An 18,126-nucleotide genomic window follows, 5' to 3' on the forward strand; every position below is an offset into this window, starting at 1 on the left:
AAAGAAGCATCGATTACAGCCTGGTTTTGTTGATGTTTCTCACACTGAGACAAGAAAATACAAACAGAGGTCATCATATCAGGTGTTTCTGGTTAAATCTGGTATTATTAGCTTATATATATAGTTATTGACATATTTCAATGCTGACCTTGTTGTTGTCATTGATGATGCTTGCAAACAACTTTTATAATTGTCTCTTTGTACATGTACTCTATAATTAAATGAAAATGCACAGCATTCATTCACTTTGTAAGATTAATATGCTTTAATTGTGAAGACATCCTGCAGTTGCAGAAACAATAAACTTTTTGTAACTTTATGTCATATTGTTATTTTTTTTAAATCTGGGTGGATGTAAATATACAAAACATACTATAACATATGGCAGTATAAGTGTATCCAACCACCCAATAAATTAAAAAAAAATACAATATCACATAGAACACTGTTTTGTGATAAGGGAAATGCCTTTCTGTTGTGTTTTGCATATATTGTAAAAGCACCAGTTGGTTCCTGTGAAGATTCCATGTAGAAATGGTACGCCTACAGCCAGAAGAAGCGAAAGATGAGAAAACTGCGTATGTATGAACTCTTATAACTTTAATGCACTAACTATAAAACAACAACGCACTTTCCATTTATGGAGACGTAGAAATGTTGTCAATGTCGCAATCGATACCGTGGTAAACTCACTGCCATGTCACCTCTTCATCTCAACATATTAATGTCATCAAACACAAATGGTTTGATATGAAGAATTACTTCAACGTTAAAAATTACTCAGTCACTTATATATGTGATATTGGGATTGGTGTGTAAACTGGATAAATTCTAAGCAAAGATTGATCAATTTATTTGAAAACTGCACCAATAGTGAAGTTTTCAAATAATAAAGATATGTTAAAAAAGTGAACGGTTTGCCTAAGAAAGTGTTTAGTAATATACTTATAATCTAACTAAATGTTTATTCATTTAACAATACGGGGAGGGGGTGGGGGTCTGCGTTTGTGCACTGTCCTTCCACAAAATTTATGCTTTAAATAGTTTTTTATCTCTAGCTTACATCCTTATTGTTGTGTGTAACCTACTGCTTTGTTTGGTGGGCTTTCCGTTCCCCTTGATTGTCAAATTAATGAGTGTATTCCGTATTAGTGGTCAAGTAAATTAAACGGTATAAACAACGCAGTCATGCATATCAATTTGAAAAAACAAAACAAAACAAAGCCCAAAGTTAAATAAGCCCCCCCCCCCCCCCCAAACCCCCCCCCCCCCAAAAAAAACAACAAAAACAAAACAAAAAACAAAAACATCCCCTTGTTTAATATTTTAGAGCATTAATTTTATAAAATAATGAGCCCATTTTTAACTACTACTGAAGGATACACTCATTAAAATCTTTTTAAAAGGACCTTTATTCTGTAATCTTACCTATAGATCTAGAAATAATATTCCTGTTTTCCGAAAAAAAAGTTATGTCTGTATCAGAACTAGCATATAGTTTACACGATTGAACCAGCTAGTGCAGCTCCACGTTTTTGAACATTATAAACTACTCTCATTAAATGAGACTGATTTTGTACTACGACTTGTGACATTACTACGCATCGAGAAAAATTGTATTGTTCCTAAACAATTTTTTTCATCGCATCAATTTTTTGTTCTGCGTCTTTACTCTTATTTCGATTCGCAGAAGTGGTCATGGAAAGAGCTAGAAAGTACATGAACAAACGTTAAAAGTTCTATAAAAATTAAGAAAAATCACGGTCCTCAATCTATAAATGTATTTTATCTGAAAATTGTGATTGACAGTTCATTGACTGACTTATATTTCACTGAGTGAAATTGAAACATCGCATCACTTATTTATAACCGACCTCGGCATAATAGTGATTGTGTAAATTTCTTTACTACTGTACATATTTTTTACGACTATTGAGTTTAAAAGTGTCGAACATCGTCAAAAACTCACTATATCAGATTGATGTTAAGTGATGAACTTGTGACAGAATATTTTATTTTGCGTCACATTATAATTGTCTGAATTGTCAATCTGATTAAAATCAGATCCTTTGATCCGCTCCCGAAGATCGCTACATTACTAATATAGCGATCTTCGGGAGCGGATCAAAGGATCTGATTTTAATCAGATTGTCTGAATACTAAAGGGGTGGGGCTACACAAAGCAAGAACATTAAAAAAAAACCAAAATAGATATTCCTAACTATTGAATGATTAAGATAACATATATTCTTACCTATTGAAATGCAACTCTATTTTCCGATAACACTTATTTTATCCACATTATGAATAACATGGATTTTTCACGACTGCATCACCTCTACTGTATATACCGAAACTAAAATTCGAAGTCCATGGTAGAATTTTTTAAACTATTGCTTAAATATAAAATACGTTGTTTTGTTGTTATTTTTATTTATTTATCTATTTATTTATTTATCTATTTATTTATTTTCTACTCTTTTAAGCAACTTGTGATATTGCTACGCATCTAGGCAATAGTGTTGTTCCTTAAATATTATATCCTATCGCATCACGTTATAATTCGCATATGATTGAAAGAACGTAGAAAAACTGAAAAGATTACGATCCGATTTGTAATAGTCGGTTCTAGAAAGTTCTGGAAATTTCGCGAATTTCAATTACACTGAAAAATTACGTAGCTGATTAAAAACAAAGTTACAAACCTTGCATCACTTATTCATACCTGTCCTTGTTATTTTAATTACCAGTTATTGCAAATTGATATAACTTAACCATTGTTAACCATGATATTGACAAAAATGTTCAGTATATGTAATGTGTAATTTTTGATGATTACGAGGTTATCTACCTTTGACTATCTAAAAATATATATTGTGTTACTTACAAAAAAATTGTTGAATTCATACATAAAGGAACAATTGAAAAAAGAATCTCGATTTATAGTTACTTTTATTAAAGTACAACGTATTCAGCTCACAAAAAATAAAATAAAAAAAAAATAAAAAAAATAAAAATAGGATAGGATAGGAATAAATGGGTTTCGTGCGGTATCGGTTTAAAAGGAAATCGTGCGTCGACCAATTCCTGTAATACATGTATATGAAGCGGTAATTTAGAAGGAAAAAAACAGTGAGTGAAGGCTAGGTTCTAATTTTTTGCAAACCAGGTTCGCAAAGAAGTACTGATTGGCAAAATGGTAATCTTTTCATCCTTGTATATATAATATATGACATCATTTGTTGTCAGCCTTTGTCCAAGCGTCCTTATCAAATGGCGTGTATGGGTTGGGGGCTCTTACTCAATCGCTTTCCTTCAGCGCGAACCTTCACGCCGCTTTTCGGCCTTTTTCAAATATGCGGCTTCGCGCAGTTTTAGTAATAAGCTAGTGCCCCAGTTCTCGCAACCAGTCCATTCTCGCGAGACTGTTAATGTTGGTTTCGTCAAAATGTCTTCAGAAACTCCTATGGACGTTGAAAGTCCACATGTTGAGAATACACACACAGAATTGTTGTAAGTAATAAGGCTACCATGCGACCGACTTTAATTTTTGGGTGGATTTTCATTGAACTTAAGGTGACTGCATGGCGTTTAAAGTTACATGATATTTTCTGAGCTAGATTTAACTCTGGGATTTCCCTTTCACATGCGTTTTAATCGTCGCGTATCATAATCACAATTTCTCGGGAAAACTGGAGTTTTCATGATTAGATCGATAGTCAAAATTAGCGATAGTTATGTGTGATGATGAAAATTATTATTCATACGCATTAAAAAATTCTATTTGGAAAACAGGATGTCCATGGATTCCATGGAAACTTCTGGAATATGACAGATTCATTTTTATGCCCCTAGAAATTGACAATATATAGCATCAAAACTTTTTCTGTTTATATGTAGTGACCTTAAGAATTTATTTTAATCAGTATTTTAAGCAGTACTGTATCATTCATTGACATGAAAACAAGGTTTTTCCACTGGCCACCCCCCTTTTATACACAATTTTAGTCAAGATAAATGTATTTTTAAATAGAATAAGTAAATCAAAATTGAAAATTATAGAGAATCATCACTTATTTTTTTTTATCAATTTAAACATACTTCAATTTTATACAATGGAATGAGTATGGATCATCTGACATTATGAATGTCAAAGAGAAACTTACAGTAAGGTTATCTGCCCTTGATGTGAATTAGCTACACTTTCTTGAATATTCTGCCTGATTCTGGCAGAGATTTATATCATATACTATTGTTGTATATGGTGAAATGGAACAAAGATAATTTTATCAGAGTATTTACTTTGTTGTAGATTTTAGTATTTATAATAATAAATAATATTAATCATTGTAGAACGTAAAATGCTTACAAAACCTACCTAGATGAATGAGTGCATTGTTTTATTTCAATTTTGGAATGAACTTTCTTGCCTAAAGTTGATTCTGGGTTCAGTTTTGCATAAGACATGGTGGTATTGTATAATGATTTTTAAATAAATGGGATTCTTAACAAATCATCTTCGCTAGCCAAGGGTTTTCGGTCCACTTTGCTCCCCGTAAACCCTTGGCGGATTTCATTACGAAAACTCGGTGACAAGCTCCGTTTTATGATTGGCTGCAGCTGCGAGTAGCTGGTCCAATCGCAGTGCTTGTAAATATAAACTTTAAAAGAAATCACATGTGTGATCTTTGGTGAAACATTCGGTGCTTTTAACAAGTTGAGACACAAGTTCTCGAGTACAGTGCCTCCCCAACGATGGTCTAACCAGATCGCTTTAAAAACCTACATATTTTACTGGGATTGACCATAGTTCTACAAACTTGTCAAGGCTTGCGTGATAGAATGGGAAGTAAACACGGCGAATGTAGAAGTTGCCTATCCCGTTAGTATATACGTTCCTGCTTATGGTTATTGCTTTTAAAGGTTCAGTGAGCTCTGTTTTATTTAATTTCTTTGGTCCGCAATATTCACGACGACGATACCTGATTTTATGGCATGAAAGCTTTCATATAAATCGGCGACTTTTTCACTCCCGGTACAGGTCCTTACAAAACACTATGAATAAAACATTCCATGCTTTCCCTAGGTAAAAACTTAATTCGTATTTAATAGCATCGTTAATTATGTTCCGATATTCGGTAGTCAACATGTTTTCAAGTTGTATTAATGCCGTAGTGTGTATATAACCTGTTGTTTAATTCAATTAAAATGTAAATATGCAAGGGGCGCAACTCAGGTTGCTCGCTAGATAGAGCCACCACATCACCGAGTTTTCGGAATGAAATCCGCCAAGGGTTTATGGGGAGTAAAGTGGACCGAAAACCCTTGGCTAGCGAAGATGTAACAAATTAAAAACTTGATATTAAAAACCATGCTTACGTGTAAATGCTGAATGAATTTAATACGAGTTATTTTTATTATGAAGGGTTATAAAGATGCAAGCTGAAGCAACTTATTAAAAAGCACCTATTTGTGCTTAGGACAAAATTTTACCATTTAATGGGCATTAAATTTTTTTGTATGCAGCTTGAAATCTGGTTATGAAACATATAGGTTAACAAGCTAATTCTAAAGCTCCGTATACTCTGTTGAAACTAGGGGTTGAAGGGTTAACATGAGGTCACAATGTGTATAGATGTCACTCAAAGAAAATCATTGTCACAATTTGATATACCCCGGTATATAGATCAAATAGCAAAAAAGAGTGTTTATTAACAAAGTAAAACTAATGTTTGAAAAAAAGGTTCCTTAGGATAAATATTACTTACCCAGGTTAAATCAAGGGCGTAAATGGACCTGGATACCTAATATATCATCAATTAATTGTGTAGATAGATATTTTGATTTCTTTTGAATCTGATTAGGAATTTATTTAATCATGACATTGGGAAAAATCTGTTGTTGACATAGGGCATGTGTCTTCTTAGTTTCAAATTTTAGGTGAATGAAGTCTTACATAATAAGGTTTGGATAAAAGGTAAAATAAGTTTAATTATATGAATATATTAATTATTTATCTAAACATGAATATTTTAAGGAAAACTAACATTGATGCAGAGAAAAAGAAGGCAGAAGGGAATACATTCTACACAAATAAACAATACAAAGAGGCAATAGAATGTTACACAGAAGCTATCGGTAAGGATGAATTTAAAAAAAACAAAACATTTATTTTATTTATGAAATGAATGATTTGTTGGTGCTTGCACAATTCAAGATGGCTGCACAATGCACATTCAATTTGTTAAAATGTGGAAATGTTTACATTGAGGAAAGGGGGTAGAGGGAGTTAAGGTGGAAGGTACATCTGTTGATATTAAGTGGATTAAAGTACATTACAATTAGAATACTTTCACCAGTTTAGAATTTTCGAAATTTTACATTATTTAACCAAAAAGTTGCTTTTGAGAATATTTGGAGCGGTAAAAAATGTAAAAGCCCCAGCGGAATTCAAACTCATGACTTACAGATTCGTAGTAAACCCTCCAACCCATTTTTTCTTTCCTATTTTATCTTATTGAAATTCTGGGGTTAATTTTGTGGCTTTTATTATGCCAAAATATAAAGCTTTGCCAAATTTATCACCTTGCCAACAGATTAGAAAAAAGATACAGTAAAACACTTTGTGAGTTCTCCTTTTTCCAAAAAATAACAACCTCCTTGTGAATGCTTAGTTATATGGAGACTGCAACATTTTATATTGTAAAAAGGTCAATGAAGTATACTGTAGAAGCACATATTTTCAATGGGTCAAAATATTATGTTTTTAAACCAAGTAAAATTTCCTTGGCATTTAATTTCGTCATACCGTAATCTTTAAGATGTATCACGTATCAACTCTGTATTTATTACTACCTGGGTTAAATATTTGTCATGGATTAAATTTCGTTGATTTATACTGCCAACGAAAATACATGTAATGAAATTAAATCCCCAACGAATATTTCTGCTTTTAGAGTACATGTATTTAATTAATGTCCTTTCTGAATTATTAAATTTGATTAAGGATTAAATTGGCTTCTGTTGACAGATATATCTCCAACATGTGCGGCATATTATGGGAATCGTGCTGCTGCCTACATGATGCTGAACCGATACAAAGAGGCTTTGTCAGACATCAGGGAGTCCCTCAAGATTGACAAGTCATTTGTCAAGGTCAGTTCAATTTACCGGGAAGCTTACTTGTAATTAGAGAGAAATTTCTACTGACAGGCATTTATTGATCAAAAAGCACATCAAGGTCTAGTCTCATGAAAAATCTGATCTATGACAGCTATGTTCAGGTGGTTTGTTGAAGTAAAAACAGAATATTCTCAATCTTTCAGGGATATCTCCGAGAAGGAAAGTGCCAGCTGGCTCTAGGGGAAGCTCAAGCTGCCACCTGTAGTTTCAAGAAAGTCTTGGATTTGGACCCTGATAATGCATCAGCTAAGACAGATGTAAGAAATTATTGTTCTAAACATATGCTGAATTAAAATATTAATTTGGCAGAATATAGAGACATTTTTAAAAATCATATGCTGTGATCCTTTTAATATACATGTTTTTATTAAGTGCACAACACATCCCTTATAGAGAAATCGAATGCATAAAATAAAGGTTTTATATATATACTTGTGTGTTTATCAAAGATGAATTTTACAACAGATTGCTATTGCAAATGGTGTAATGAAGTTTGAAGACATGGCAGAAGAAGACATGCAGAAGGGAGACTATAGAAAGGTAGGGTTTTTTGTGTGGGTCCTTTTTTAGTCATAACATGCTGAAAGGGATTGTCAAATACTATGGAATCATTAGATTTTCTGGTAGCTCAATTTTTGTGGAATTTGTGGGTACCTCTTAACATCCTCCATGAATTAATGAATTAAGGTGGCACGGGACAGTTTTTTTGATACAATTCATTGTAGCCAAAGGATGCATGTCTTCGGAACTCTTTAACTAGAATTTCCTCGGTTTCCATTCAGCACAAATACCTTTAATTCACTCTTTATAAGGCCAATCACCAATTTCTGAAGAAAATTACTAGTCAAAACCAGTAAAATTCTCTACATACTGGTTTTTATGAGATTTTGACCCTTTCATATTTTGCTAATTTTTCATGATTTTTCAGCTTTTTAGACCTCCCCCAGCTAATTCCCTGCAGAGGGTTGACCTTCCGTACGGCATGCATGTTGCACTATCACATGTCAGAAACTTACCGGTGTATAGTTTACAATGTCCCATCCATCTACTTTTATTTGACCTCCGGTCTGTAACTTGCAATTTCACTATGTAATGTCAACACAACAGTCTTAGCCGCAGGTTTCGCATTTTACTTCTGATTCTCATGTACCTAACATATGGGGCCTACATATTGTATATCAATTTCAACAAGAGACACCCCTCTAACTAATGATAATCATTAAAAATCATTTCATTAATTTTAGCAACAGTCATAAGCCTTCAAGTACAGCAACTCTCAATTTTACAAAAATATTGACGGGTACTTTATCCGAAACTGGCCCTTGCTACCTTTAAGGCAATTAAGTCATATTTCCTTTGGTAGGTACAGGAGAATACACGAAATTACGTCCCCACGAAACTGTAAAATTAAAGCAATCCATTATAATTGTCCCACACGAATTTTAATGATTCCACAGTATATGGTGTTGAATGGAGATTCAACCCAAAATTTTATATCTGTTGATAGAACTGTAAAAAATACTATGACATTTTGATGAACGAATTAGATAAACAAAATTAAAATATTGTTAGGCTTACCTGTATGTACATGAATTTGACAAAATAAATTTCTGTCACTATTAGTAGATGTAAATGTATGTTCCTCTTATTTTCACTCTTGATTCTGTATTAAATAAAAGCAGCAGCTTGTTATTGTCACTCATCACTCGCTAGATACATTCCAGTTTTTCACAGTTGAAAATGTTTTTAAATGATTCTTGTGAAATCTTGACGAGTCTAATACAGATATTAACACTTACACATAGAAAAGTGTGTTATCTGAAGTATATCAATTATCATTCGGAGCTCCTGTAGGTTCTTAAATGATTTGTAAACATGTGTCTGACTTTATTATGAACAGACGTGATAAAGCTGTGACTTAAAATAGTAAATTGACTATTGAGTGCAGGTACACATTTCTGAGTGATTTAATTATTTCATATAATGGTAAAGAGCCTTTAATGTTAATTTCAGGCTGTTTTCTGCATGGACCAGTGTTTGCAGAAATGTCCAGCATGTATTAAGTTTAAACTGAAAAAAGCAGAGGCTTTGGGACTATTAGGCAGATACCAGGAAGCTCAAGAAATTGCCAAGTAAGATATATCTGAGGTCAAGAACGTGCCATTTTCTTAAACAAGTTAATAAAGCAAAAGAGAAAATTATTATTTAGATTCTCAAGCCAAAATTTTAAAAATATGATGCAGGCAGTAGGTTTTCTTTTTTTGATGAAAGATTTGAGAAGGTTTAATTTTCAAACTTTAAAAACTTATTTGTTCCTCTTTTTGAATTATAAGAAAATTAATAAATTCAGCAATATTTAAGCTGATGTGATGGTGCTTTAGAATCTTAACATTTTATGACCTTAGAAATTACCAGTACATGTATTATACTCTGTTGAATGTGTTTGAGGAATATACATGTATGTTAAAGTGAAGACGTATATGTTTTTGTTCATTTTGTAGTGATATCTTACAACGTGAGGATTCCATGAACTCTGATGCTTTGTATGTAAGGGGTCTCTGTCTATATTATGAAGATATGGTGGATAAAGCTTTCCAGCATTTTCAACAAGTATTGAGATTAGCTCCTGACCACGGCAAAGCCAAAGAAATATATAAGGTAAATGTTCCTCAAGCTTGAAGATCTCAATTAAGCATGATGATTTTTACATTATGCAAGTTTATGTAAAAAATTTAGATTTTGGTTGATTTAAAAAAAATAAATCTATTCAAGGCCATAAAAAGTTACCTTGAAATGAATGCATCTGATTTATTAGATCAAACTAAATGAAATTAATAAGTCATCATGTTCTTCAAGAAACACCACAACAACAAGGCTTGAGAAAACCATGTGTTTAAGCACAATGGGATTTCTAGTATAGTACAAGCTGTAGGAACTCTCCTCCAATATGCATTTGAGGTTAAAGACGTTCCTCTTCATATACCAAAACTAAAATCATTGCTGTTGCGATCTTAACATAAGCACAGCATCTTGTAACTAGATTCCATGGCCATTAGCTATAATTAAATCTGAATCATCGCAATGTTTGCATTAATGTTCTTTATTAAATCAAGCGTTTTACTGACTTGGGTATCTAAAATGTGGTCATAAATCCAGAATTTTTTTCCAGAATAAGCAAGCGCATTATGGAAATTTTTATTTATTCATTTAATGATAAAAATGGGTAATGCGTAATGTTAAATCAGATGCGTGCGGGCCTGAGGAGCAAGGAATTGATTTTTGATAGCCTCATACTAGAGAATTACTTGAAAAAAATTTGTATTTCATCCACTTTGTTTCCTTAAGGAGGAAAAGTGTCTACATTTTTGCTTCAATTTAGTTTTGTCTCCCACATTTTTGTTGGAAATGAATTAAGAAAATTACAAATTGTTTGTAGAAAGCAAAGGCCTTGAAAGCAAAGAAGGAAGAAGGGAACACAGAATTCCGCTTAGGAAATGTACAGAAAGCACATGATCTGTATACAGAGGCACTCGAAATAGATCCTCTCAACAAATTCACAAACTCCAAGTTATATTTTAACAGAGCAACAGTATCATCAAAGGTATTTTTTTTTACCCTTTATGGCCTGCCAGTATTTAAATCAAAATACATTTCTAAAAACTGATGTACATAAAATTTAAATATTATGTGTTTGATAATGGTTAAAAATTGCCCAGAAATATTTGTAAGGTATATAACATTAATGCTTTTCACATTTGAATTTTTTGAATTCAGCAGCTTAGTTTTCAAAATGCATCATGATTTTTGTTTTTGTCTATGATTCAGTTAAACCGAATGGACGATGCCATAAGTGATTGCTCGAATGCAATAGAACTTGACGACACCTATATCAAGGCATATTTAAGGAGGGCAAAATGGTAAGTACTTGTTTTTATGGAAGTGTATACATATTAGTTTACAATATTGATATATAGTTAAAGATACATGTACATGTATAAGCTTTTCTTGTGAACACGTATTATTTTTAATGCATTAGTTACATGGATACTGAACAATACGAGGAGGCAGTCAGAGATTATGAAAAGATCTTTAAAACTGACAAGTCAAGAGGTAAAAATCAGTCAAAGTTGTCATTCAAGCTCAATTCTGTATCCAGCATTACCTAATACTGGTAGAAGTACATTACTTCATACATATTAACATGAATTAACATTTTTATTTTATTTAGAACATAAAAGACTTTTACAAGAAGCAAAACTGGAATTAAAAAAGAGCAAGAGAAAGGATTATTATAAAATTCTCGGTGTCAACAAATCGGCCTCAATGGAAGAAATAAAGAAAGCGTACAGGAAGCGGGCATTAATTCATCATCCAGGTTATACAAATCAGATATTTAATTATTCCATCTTTAAATGCGGAAAAATATTTGCAATGAGTAAACAATCAAACTCTGGTTATTTTAGATCGACACAGTCACGACACACCAGATAAACAGAAGGAGGAAGAGCGTAAATTTAAGGAGGTGGGGGAGGCATACGGTGTGCTGTCAGACACACGGAAAAAGGACCGATATGACAGTGGTGCTGACTTAGACGATTTAGAAGGACCCGGTGGATTCGGTAAGATACAATTCAGAGATATTGTAATTATTTTTGCCAGCAATACTAACAGTTTTGAAATAATTTAGTATATTTTTTTAAAAATTCTCTCTTGATATGTTATACATGTACTTCTTAAACCAGAAACAATTTTCTGGAAGTTATATAATATATAATTTATAACTTGATCACGTATGTACATGTTCAATGTTTTTTGTTTCCATTTAAATAACTCTAATTTCATTGTTTTACAGATCATGTAGATCCCAATGTGATATTCCAGACATTCTTTGGGGGTGGCGGTGGTGGGGGGTTCCCTGGGGGATTCCCGGGTGGTTTCTCCTTCCAGTTTGGATGACCTTACTTTGAGTCAGCAAGGTATTTTGTGTATGTAAAAAGAAAACCCATGGACAGCCATTCACATGTACGGAGCTTCAGATGAACTAGGACAACTAGAATGAAGATTGTGATAAAGTTATCTGTTTCACTTGTAACCGAGTTGATTGATTGTAAATGTATGGACATCAGTAATTGTTTATCATATGAGAAACCTTGATCCATTTAACCAAGACAAGTGATGTCTGAGAACTTAATCATCACACATGATTCTTTTTGCTCATTTTGAAAGGCTGTCTCCAAATCACTCGTCTTATGCTTAACATTAAGGACACATGCATTGCTCATATTTTTATCGATCAGTTTTTGATTAGACAGTGATGCTTTGTAAGAAAAGTTCTCGTTTGTTACATGCTTTATTCCTTTTGCCTGATAAATTGCACAGTGAATTATGCGCGAGATGACAAATACCATATCTTTAGTATCTAAAGAATTCTGTTTACAATGAATCGGCATTGATGTGTCACTCAGCAGGTGCGTGCGTTTGTTGTGTGATATATATTTTAATGAGTTTGGTTTTATTTTTATTCTCATATCAGACTTGTTTTTCTGTAAGCCATGCAGCTATTACAAGGTATGTCTTACAAGACCTGTGAACGACTACCATGTACCATGTTTATTATGATCAGATTAATGCAATGGTTGTTACTACAATCTGTTGTTTTTGTTTATGTGATGATAGAAAACGAAAGTGAAAGTAGAGTATATAAGTATATGTATTTCTGTTGTCATGAGGTCATTAGGTGAATGCTGTTATTCGTTTATATACATGTCTTGTAAATAAAGGATCTCTTGTCTGACTTACTGGCTCCAGAATGAATAAATAAATAGAAAGTGAGAATGATGTACGCTGCAAAAATCATTTATTGACAATCTCTATCGATAATTCACTTCCTCTTAGGATAAAAGTTTACCAGGGAGTCCAGGAGTTTTCCCTCAATCTGAAATGATGAAATAAAATGTGTCAATAACTGATTATTGCTTTTTTTCCATATATGTAAGAAAATTTGATTTATTTTTTTCCTGAGAGTTATGCCCCCTTTGAACTTTTAGTTAATGTACCTGTCCTAATATGCAGGTGTCACTACAGTATTAAATTTATTATACTGTATATTCTTACCAAAATTGCGCAAATTTAGAAACAGATAAAAAATTAAAACGAACACGAGGGGAAAATCCTTTTGACATTTTTTAACAATACTTCATTTACAAGTAGTAGTAAAAAAACACGGGAGCATCCAGCAAGGCATTGAGACTTTGTTTACGTCGAAGTTACACATGTCCTCTGGAAACAACACGCATCAAGAATCCAAATGACCTCGCATTGTTACAAAACTGGAATAGTCAGACATCTTACACATTGTTTTTCGTCTAATAAGAAACCAGCTCCTGTCCAGGGCAAAAACACCCCAAGTTCAAAGGGGAATTTGGGAATTATTCAGCCTTCAGCCATGGTTTGACGAGAATCTTTTTATGGAATAACTGCAGTGACACCTAGTGTACATACTCCTCTAAAACTTTAAAACCTTTGTAGTAAACAAGGTTTCCATACCCTAGCTGTAGCTTTAATTATTTGTATGAAATAAATTATTGTTTGACTTTTACTCCTTTAGAACCGTTAAGTTTGTCATCCGTCCTGTTTTCGTCAGCGCAACTCCTCTGAAATCCCTCTACATGATAATAGTTCATAACGAAATACTGTGTAAATTTGCTCATTTCACAGGAAATTTTTACTAGTAGATTCATGCCGATTTATTGTTTTATTTTATGAATATATTTGCAATTATTTTGTGTTGCAGCATTGTCCAGAACTAGCTATACCTATATTATACAAATAAAACTATGTTTTACCTCCTGGAAATCTCGACAAAATGTACCGTGGACCTCAAAGAATTTTCGAAACTGGTTAATGATGAAATTTCTCTGCCTGGAATACAAATATATTTTAAAATTAAACGTCAAGTAGATTAGATGCCTAAATACTCTAAGAAACTATTTTAAAATATATTTTACACGATTGATGTGGGTATTAAACAGGAACATTTATGCAAGTATATAGAGTTGTAATGTGTAAGTGACGATGAGGACATCATGCTGGGTGACTCACGTTTTACACAGCTCGTTGACGTCCACCTCAAGCTTCCTCCTCATCTCTTTCAGTTCTCGCTCCTTCTGTGTGCTCATCCTCGCAAACTGTCATCGGTATTTAATGAAGATTTTAGATAACAGAATATTTTTAACGATTTTTAAAAATTATAGGGTACCAATTTTGTTTTAATTGAGCGAAAAAACAACACTTTTTCAAATTCGTGTGTTTTGAAAAATATGATCAAATTAAAAGTGCTATAGATAAGTCCAATGTAGTACTAGAATTTTGAATACATACCTCGTCTCTCTCGTTTTGGGATTTCTGCTTATTTTTCTTCATTTTCTATGTTAAAAAATGGAAAAAGATTAAGCTAAACAATAACTATATTATTAAAATTAGCATTTCTTACACCAATGCCTTTTTCCGAAGTTATAAATGTATCATCTCCAAAGAAATTAGTTGTAAAATGACGCATGTACACTAAAGGGATTAGCAGGTTCTTTACTGCCAAATTTACATATACTACAGAAAATATCATGCACGTTTTGAAAAAATATCGCAAATTTTGCGTTATCCTCCCACATTATAAGGACCACATCGCGTAAAACATCCGTACCAACGAGAAACATTAATATAAGAACATGCTTGTCAATCGTTGTTAAATAAACAAGTTCATAAAAAATGTAAAAACGTTGCTTCTGATTAAAGCAAATGAATGTTTTCTTCTTGCAGATATGGATCTGTTTCATAAATTTTGAATTATCATGTTCAAAACTGAATGAGATATAAGGCAAATAAATACCCGATTTTAACATCATTGTGATCAACACGGCATAATCATCGTAATTATGATCATATACGGGAATGAAGTAAAATAATATATTCCTTATTTTTAAAAGGATACTAGTTTTGTGTTATAATGTTTTCAGTAGAATAAAAAAAAGCATAAAACGACCTTCAAAATCGCGTCTTGCGATATTTTGATAGTTGCTAATGTGTCCATAGTTGTATATAAACGCATATACTCGTAAAGTACATGTTTCATACTAAAGAAGGTATTAAACTGGAAATAAAATTTAAAGATAATAAAGTAAAAAAAGCGTTCATAACTCATACTGCTCGGACAAACTGTGAATTTTTTTTTCAATCACTTTACATTATGAGAACTAGAACCTAAGAGTTTACTGGCCTAAAATCTAGAAGTGGAACGGAAATCCAAAAACTTTTTGTAAAACACAAAGAGTGTTTTTTGCATAATGCATGATCCTCTGTGTAACACTTAACCACTGCATGTTTGGTGTAAGAGAGCTTGTTTTTGTTTTATCTGCAATACCCTATAGGCCAATTCATTTGTTATATACAAGTGATCCTTTTCGGTTTAGAATAGTTCATACAGTTATATATGACAAAATAAATGATTATAAGCCTGAAAAGTGAATCTGTTTACCTCAGCTTCCCGCCGATAATGACGCAATGCCTGGGTTCCTTCTTCGATCTTCACACGTAAATCCTACACCATACACAATTATACACCAGATGATTGAATATGTATTATACTGTCTGTGTTAGCTTATAAAGAGATTAAAGCATCATAATTTAACTGAGTATCCTAGAAGAACATATAGGCACTCACCAAGATGACATAGAACTTGTCTGCGAAATCCTGGAACCCATCACCAAGTCTGCTGACATCTTTCTCCAATAAATCCCAAGAGTCGTCCAGATCCTGAAGGTAAAAAATGTATAAACGTATATATAACGCTGCAATGAACATGTACAGTCACGTGCCAAAGTACGTCAATTAATTCTTTCTTTTTTCATATATATATTTCATTGAAACAAACCCATTTTATAAAAATGTTTTCTAATGTAATTTTTTTAAAGATTTTAAATCTTATATTGATTAAAGCAGATTCGACTTGCACTCTTTGCCATACATTAGAATAGTTTTGAAACACGTGTTATACGGAAATGAGAATTATTATAATTGGAAATATCTATTTAAAAAAGAAAACTCTCAAAAACAAAGTCTTATACAGTAACATGGTCATTATTTTCAAACTGTCTTTTAAATAATATATATCGAGTATACATGCACCAGTCTTGTGTAGCTTTATTATTATAATAATTGAAAAAAATATAATCAAAGTGCGTTAAATTTCGACCCAAATCAACGCACTTTAGAAATAAAGTGAGCTATGAGTGTACATCAACATTTTTTTTAATCATGGAAACAATGTATTTTGATACATTATTCAAATTGATTACCTGAAAAATTTGGTCCCTAGCACATATAATATCTTGGTCCCTATAGCATATCATATCTTCTTATACATATCAAAGCAATTTCCATTAACTTTTGGCAAACTGTAGAGTGAACTTAAAAGAACCGAAAGAGGGCAATAGTTTTGCTGTAAATAAAGTAAACGCCAGTCCTTATGAAATAAAATATATATGAAATAAAGAACTGGCCAAACAAAAGTTTCTCCCAAAGTACAGATGATGCCCAAAACTGTAGGTGTTCAAGCAGAAATCCTTTTCTCAAATTCTAACCAAATGAATCATTCATTATAAGAAGTAATAATTACATAAACAGCTACAAAGTTTCGTCAACTAAAATTAGCACTCGGACATGCACATTACATTAATATGAAATTATATATCATATATTGTGTATGTCATATATAATTTAAGTATATTCATCATGTTTATCTATAACTTTATGATAAAGAAGTTAATTGATATATAAGCCAGAAATTGCACGATCTTCATAGCATAAAATCTAATCATTTTTGTTTCTGGTATATATGGCCCAATGTTTTGAACCATGTGAAAGATCAGAAAATTTGATGCAAACATACAGAGTAAAAATACTAAAAAATTGATGTGCAGTTGACGACTAAGCGATGCAGAAGATATCTTAGGCCTATTTTAATAACTACATATCAGTAAATTCTTTATATGTAAATTGTAAAACTACATTAGCTTATGAGAAAAAAATTTTCATCGAAAAACTGCCTCTCAAGTTGGCTAAAAATACAATGGGATCTCTGTTCAATGTCACATTGAGCTGAACTAAGCTACATAAAATAGTTATTTATCATATTCGAAAGTCTCAAGAATTTCGACCGAACCCTGTCAAGATTCAAACGGCGTTAATATCGAAAATATCGATGCGCTTTAATTTTTTTCCCAAATAGTTTTGACTTTGTTCCATATTTAACGCACTAAGTTTTTTTTCTCCAAATTATGTGATTTTTTTAAAGCGTGTTGTAACAGGACAAACATATTGTGCTCATGCATATTATAAAACTGCAAATAAAAAGTATTAAAAATTTCTGTGAAGTAGTATTCCTGACTTTTAGAAGAGACTTGAAATGGTCCATTCCCGGCCAATCTGTGCCACAAAACAGTAACAGGGCGTTAGTTACTCCCGACATCCCCCTCTTCATGGCAATAATGGTTGATAGGTACGCATCCATTTTCTTTGCCAAAACTTGGAAGGCATTCTTTTGAAAAAAATTAAAAAATAACATCAAAAGTAATGGGTTTCCAAGAATAATCATTATTCAATGTTCATATATTATCTTAACGAAATGATAGGTCTAAGTAAGCATGTAAACTTTTATAATAATTTACCACTTGGGTGTAGAACTCTACAACCATATCTTCTGGGGAAATGTTTTCTTTATCCATCTTATGAAAGTTGTGAATTTTCCCTTGACTACTATGATAGCTTGTGACGTCATAGACAAAGTACGTCACAGTGTTCGGAATTTCAAAGTTCATTTCATGCTCGTCTTTTACGTTCACACAGCGTTTAATTTATCCGGTTTTGTGAAAGTGTCAAATTTTTATCAA

At 32.4% G+C, this 18,126-nt stretch overlaps 2 protein-coding genes and 1 long non-coding RNA gene across 4 annotated transcripts in view; 1 reads left to right on the forward strand and 2 right to left on the reverse strand.

Annotated features, from left to right (window-relative positions):
- Positions 1-2,167, reverse strand: part of LOC105321003 (uncharacterized) — an 8,719-nt gene extending 6,552 nt beyond the window's left edge. Inside the window, exon 1 of the long non-coding RNA XR_010711335.1 lies at positions 1,429-2,167. This is a non-coding gene — a long non-coding RNA (uncharacterized lncRNA). The remainder of the gene's footprint in view (positions 1-1,428) is intronic.
- Positions 485-12,977, forward strand: LOC105321004 (dnaJ homolog subfamily C member 7). Of its 2 annotated transcripts, none has more exons than XM_020064392.3 (13): positions 485-578; positions 6,038-6,138; positions 7,031-7,155; positions 7,326-7,439; positions 7,648-7,722; positions 9,196-9,314; positions 9,684-9,840; positions 10,619-10,783; positions 11,008-11,099; positions 11,219-11,292; positions 11,411-11,557; positions 11,646-11,801; positions 12,035-12,977. In XM_020064392.3, the coding sequence occupies exons 1-13, from the start codon at positions 535-537 to the stop codon at positions 12,136-12,138; spliced, it is 1,473 nt and encodes a 490-aa protein (XP_019919951.2). In that variant the 5' UTR covers positions 485-534; the 3' UTR covers positions 12,139-12,977. The 2 variants fall into 2 exon arrangements, with proteins under 2 accessions (XP_019919951.2, XP_011417463.2); XM_011419161.4 differs by lacking the exon at positions 485-578 and adding an exon at positions 3,360-3,513.
- A 45-nt stretch (positions 12,978-13,022) lies between these two features.
- On the reverse strand, positions 13,023-18,061 carry LOC105321005 (uncharacterized). The gene is made up of 8 exons (XM_011419163.4): positions 17,905-18,061; positions 17,625-17,774; positions 15,899-15,991; positions 15,713-15,775; positions 14,563-14,607; positions 14,284-14,369; positions 14,028-14,103; positions 13,023-13,117 (listed from the first exon to the last, which is right to left on the reverse strand). Exons 1-8 carry the CDS (start codon positions 18,052-18,054, stop codon positions 13,064-13,066), a joined length of 717 nt encoding a protein of 238 aa, XP_011417465.4. The 5' UTR covers positions 18,055-18,061; the 3' UTR covers positions 13,023-13,063.
- Positions 18,062-18,126: the final 65 nt, after the last annotated feature.

The sequence above is a fragment of the Magallana gigas genome, chromosome 2 (genome assembly GCF_963853765.1).
Source record: "Magallana gigas chromosome 2, xbMagGiga1.1, whole genome shotgun sequence".
Taxonomy (NCBI): Eukaryota; Metazoa; Mollusca; class Bivalvia; order Ostreida; family Ostreidae; genus Magallana; species Magallana gigas.

What these genes read in the sequence shown, in the direction of transcription:
- LOC105321004 (XM_011419161.4), top strand. Translation starts at nt 3,449, where the DNA reads ATGTCTTCAGAAACTCCTATGGACGTTGAAAGTCCACATGTTGAGAAT. An exon ending in TATTTAAGGAGGGCAAAATG is followed by an intron (nt 11,100 to 11,218) that starts GTAAGTACTTGT and finishes TTAATGCATTAG; the next exon opens with TTACATGGATACTGAACAAT. An exon ending in GGCATTAATTCATCATCCAG is followed by an intron (nt 11,558 to 11,645) that starts GTTATACAAATC and finishes TGGTTATTTTAG; the next exon opens with ATCGACACAGTCACGACACA.
- LOC105321005 (XM_011419163.4), bottom strand. Translation starts at nt 18,054, where the DNA reads ATGAACTTTGAAATTCCGAACACTGTGACGTACTTTGTCTATGACGTC. An exon ending in TAGAGTTCTACACCCAAGTG is followed by an intron (nt 17,775 to 17,904) that starts GTAAATTATTAT and finishes TTTTTTCAAAAG; the next exon opens with AATGCCTTCCAAGTTTTGGC. An exon ending in TTTGTCGAGATTTCCAGGAG is followed by an intron (nt 13,118 to 14,027) that starts GTAAAACATAGT and finishes TCATCATTTCAG; the next exon opens with ATTGAGGGAAAACTCCTGGA.